Below are 4,993 nucleotides of genomic sequence, written 5' to 3'. Positions count from 1 at the left end.
TCATCCACTCCCCATTAGCATTCTGCAAAGTGCGGATATGATTTTGAGCCCGTCGCATTTTCACTGATAGGTGAAAGGACTTTGAATTTTTGTCCCCATCTTTCATCCACCTCTGCTTAGCTTTTTGAGCCCATAGATTGTCCTGCAACTGGGTGGCTTTCAATAGAGCTGTTTTAGCATCAACCTCGCGACCAAAAAGGTCATATGACATCCCTGCAGCCTCAATTTCTTGATGTACATAATTTAGATGATCAGAAGCTTTTTTTACTTCGTTATCAATATTGGGAAAAATTTTTCTTTCCCAAGGCTTGATATACAACTTAACTCACTTAAGTTTCTGAGAAAGAGTAAAAATAGGATTTCCAGGTATTTCCTGGTTCCACACATCTTGAATTACATTATCAAAATGATCATGCTCCATCCAAAAATTATTAAATCTAAAAGGGATGCTACCTGGTCGGGTGATCGATTCTGACACAACTAGAATGGGAGCATGGTAAGAGGATGACCTTAGAAGGACCCTTTGGAGAGTACTTTTAAACATATCCAACCATTTACTATTGCAGAAACTTCGGTCGAGGACCGCAGCTACATTACCTTGCCGGCGGTTGTTAGTCCAGGTAAACTTCTTACCTTGCGAGGGTACTTGTATCAAAAGACAAGTATCCACCATAGATTGGAAATCTGCAGCTGAGTTTGCATTAAATCTCCCTGGACCCCTTTTCTCGTTGGAAAGAAAGGTAGCATTGAAATCACTTATCACCGACCAGGGCAGATTTGGATTCACCACCAAACCTAGCTCCGACCAAAGCTCTCTCCGTTTGACCATAAAACAATTAGCATGTACAAAGGTCAGGCCTACACAGTTCCCTAACCAATCCACTGTAATTGATAGTTGCTGGTCAAACACCGAGATGATCGAGGGGCGAGGAATTCCTTATTTCCATATAACCCATATATTAGGGACCTTGTCTGTGCGGAAGTTGTGAATGAAATCAGACTCGAACCCCAATTTTTTAAAGAACAAAAAAGGGAATTTGCTTTCACTGATCATTGGCTCCGCTACGCAAATAACATCAGGAGAATGTTCTCGAATAAAATATGATAAGGCTCTTAAACCAACAGCCTTCTTCGCGCCTCTGATATTCCAAAAGAGGGCTTTCATTGGAAAATAATGAATTAATTGGTGTTGCCAGACTTACTAGTCTGGCTTGCTTTCTTCTTTTTTTTTTTTTTTTTTTTTTTTTTGCCTTCTTTTGAAGAAACGACCATTCCCTTTTCTCGGGCATAGAGAGCATTGTCTATCTTCTCCATCTCCTGATACTGAGAAGCCGTTCTACCATCCCTTCTGGAGGAGCAGAGGAAGCTACCATGCTACAAAACCCCATTCTCTGGCGAGGAACGAGTGGAAGCAGCGTTTCTACCTCCCCTCAGCGAAGACAAAGCTCCACGACCTTTGGAAGCTCTGCCCTTTCTTGTTGGCCTAGGAGGAAGTTCCCTAACAGCAGGGACGTCCTCCTCCCTCTCATTTTCCACCAAGTTCTCTGTGGAATCAGATGAACTCTCATCACCCGATGGGTCTGCACTATCCACATCCTCAGAGTCCGACCCGGATCCAGCCACATAGTTATTCAAATCTGACAAGGGTGGTTCTCCCTACATAAGTAAGTTTGCCTTCCAGTGTGAAAGTTACTTTTTACTCGGTTTATCAAGTTGTGAAGGCAACCCTTCTTATCTCTGTTATGATAAAGATGTGTACCAAGATATGTAGACTTAGAGTCTATCACACCATACCCATCAAATTACAGAAAATTCTTTTATTTTCCGTGGAGACATTGGAACTAAAAGCCAAGCAACTCTTAGAGTTTACACTAAGGCCAGACAAGCTGGAAAAAAGGTCCGAATTGGCTAGTTTTGGAAGCCCAATGACGGGAACCGAGTTGATGATTCCAGGTTCACTAACATGATCATGTTGGGCTCTACTTTTTTATTATTTTAGATAGTGGGCTTTGAGTACTTTGTTGGCTTAGTATGCTTAGGGTTGAAGTAGCCCAGTTTATTAAGTAGTGTTTAGATAAAATCACACATTCTCAAGGCTACGAGGATCCCAGTTTGAGTGAGGGAAACTTGGCTGCTGTCTGGGTTGCTGCCCTCGGTACCAGTCAGAGGAATGGAATCTCAAGCGTAAGGGTTGAGAAATTCACCCAAAATGGGTATTTTCAAATCAGCCCCTAAGATTCCATTCCCTTGACTGCTACCATGGGGTTGTAGTTAGTAGCAGCAAAAATTTTTCTCTACTAAAAAATTATAAAATAGAGAAAAAGAAGCTGAAAAAGAAGAGTGACCCTACATCTTGCACAATGGGTCTGCAATTATGATAAAAGGTAAAAATCACACCCTTATTGAAGCTTCCACTAATACTCTCATTGGTATCCGCATTGTCCAAGGGCTACACTATAAAATCTTCCTTTCTGAAACCATCTTCCCATAAAAAAATAGTATGAATGCATCACTGCACAACTATGATAAGGAGATAAATATAATATACTAGCACGATCATATGATTTTTTTTTTCTACCAGAAAATGACCCACAAGTTGGGAATTTTATTAATCGATTCAACTTTACAGTAGTACAGCACTGACAAATAAAAGGCAACTTAATAAAGCTTACAGCCAGACTTGTTGTGTATGACTTGGCTGAGTCCATGAAACTCAGAAAGGCCTTGGCTTGCTAATTGGCTTCATATAATTTTTCCACCCCAAAGATAAGAAAAAATAATACTTGGGTTGAAATCAAAACTATAACCAAGTCAATTAACGTCCTCCAGAGAGTATAGATTCCGCAATTGATGATGGCGGACTCTTTCCACCTGAAAGATACGGACACCAAAAAGAGACTTCACTAGTATTTTCTGAAACCAGAGATGGCAGCTCTGGTAGTGGAATCTCTCCCTCCAAATAGCGGACAACTTCTCGCATACTTGGCCTTGCAGTTGGATCGGATTGAGAACAGAGCAATCCAAGTTTTAACACTAACTCCATTTCCTCCACTTTATAATTCAATTCCAATTTGGGATCCACAGTTTCAAGAATCATGCCCCTGTTCCAACTTGAGATCACCCAATCCACCAATTCAAGGCACTCTTCTGATGCTTTCACATCTATAGGCCTTCTACCACAAGCGACTTCGAGCAAGAAAACCCCAAATGCAAACACATCCACACTAGGATTTGCTTTCCCAGTTTTTGCGAATTCTGGTGCAAGATAACCAAAAGTCCCCACCACATGGGTGGTTTTGGGATCCCCTCCATGATCATATAATTTTGCGAGCCCAAAATCTCCCAATCTTCCGTTCAGCTCCCTATCTAACATGACATTACTGGACTTGATGTCTCTGTGAACCACAACTTGTTCCCATTCTTCATGAAGATATAGTAATGCCGATGCCACATTTTTAATTATTTGAAACCTTTGATTCCAACTCAATTTTGTCTTCCCTGCTGTGGATTGATGATGAAAAAGGAACTTGTCTAAACTCCCATTGGGCATAAATTCATAGACTAGAAGTAGCTCTCCTTTACGTCGGCAATACCCCAAGAGTGTTACTATGTTTCGATGCTGCAATTTACCGATGCTGATGATCTCAGCAATGAATTCCCTCACCCCTTGTGTTGAATCATGTGATACTCTCTTCACTGCAACTTCTTCTTTTGAAGTGGGTAATACACCTCTGTAGACTTTACCAAAGCCACCGACACCAAGAAGCTCCTTGTCATGAAACCCTTTGGTTGCAATGTAGAGATCTTTATATTTGAACCTGTGAGGTCCATATTCAAGTTCCCAATCTTCAAGAACTTCTGCGAACTTCTTCTTCCTTGCAACAATAAATTGGATGACAAAAATCGACATGAACAATAAACTAGTACCGATCACAGGCAATCCAATGTTAAGAATTTTAGATTTTGGTTTGGGTCCCATTCGAGGAAGCTTAGGAAGATGGGATAGAGAGAGTTCTTTTGCTTTTCCATTCATCTTGAAGCTCCACCCCAACACATATTGAGGTGTTTTTACAGCAGAAGTAGATGATGAGAAGCCCAGGAACATAGGATCTACCATGTACCGTGAAAGATCAATGTTCAAAGACAAGAGTGGGATGGTTGGTTTGGCAGGGACGGTAGTGGGAGCTAAAGTCACATTAAGTTGCTTCTCTGTACCATCATATTCCACCCAAAGTTGCATGGTGTGTCCACTGTAAAGGCTTAGGTTCACCCGTCGATTTTCTTGATCACTAAAATAAGATGCCGGAGCAGCTTTAATAGATCTCAAGTCGTTAATATCAATACCGACGTGGTTATCATCGATATCATTAAACTGTGCATTTTGGAAGGTATCCAACTCGACTCCAACTACATGGTTGGATGAGTTGCCGAGGTTACTGGTGTTGAAGATGCCCATATAACTGGTTGACAAAGCATAAGGGAACCCTCTGGAGGGTGCGATCACGAATACGATTCCAGGACCTCCTAGTGTTTGTAACTCAGAGAACATGGCGAATACAAAAGTAGTAGAGAAGGAGATAACATTACCAGTGGAAGAATTTCTAAAGTGAATTGGCTGGGGGTAGAAGGCATGACCCACCTGTACCGTTGTGGTGTTTACCAACATGAGGAGACCATTATCTGTTACCTGGGCTAAACCATCCAAGCTCATGTTAACTCCTTGAAAGCCATTGTAGGTGAAACCAACATCTTCTTGTTGTGATGCTACAGATCTGCATAGGAGAAGAAACAACAGCACATACTTGGAGAAGAACATTGTTTGCCACTTTATTTTTCCTTTGTTCTCCTAAGGTTTGGTTATTTAACTTCTGGCTCTCCTTCATTGGTTTTGTGTGGTTATGGGTTATGGGCTTCTCTGAAGCAAACTTGGATTTTGTACGGGATGGATTCTTTTGCTTCACAATATAGCTTTGCTGGTCTTCTTACCTCTTGC

The 4,993-nt window shown here is 41.3% G+C and overlaps 1 protein-coding gene across 1 annotated transcript; it reads right to left on the bottom strand.

Annotated features, from left to right (window-relative positions):
- Positions 1-2,585: 2,585 nt before the first annotated feature.
- LOC122066570 (L-type lectin-domain containing receptor kinase IV.2-like) lies at positions 2,586-4,993 on the bottom strand. Its single transcript, XM_042630399.1, has one exon. It carries the CDS (start codon positions 4,814-4,816, stop codon positions 2,816-2,818), a length of 2,001 nt encoding a protein of 666 aa, XP_042486333.1. The 5' UTR covers positions 4,817-4,993; the 3' UTR covers positions 2,586-2,815.

Source organism: Macadamia integrifolia, unplaced genomic scaffold, assembly GCF_013358625.1.
Source record: "Macadamia integrifolia cultivar HAES 741 unplaced genomic scaffold, SCU_Mint_v3 scaffold2471, whole genome shotgun sequence".
Classification (NCBI taxonomy): domain Eukaryota; kingdom Viridiplantae; phylum Streptophyta; class Magnoliopsida; order Proteales; family Proteaceae; genus Macadamia; species Macadamia integrifolia.
This window is presented reverse-complemented; position numbering and strand designations above follow the sequence as displayed.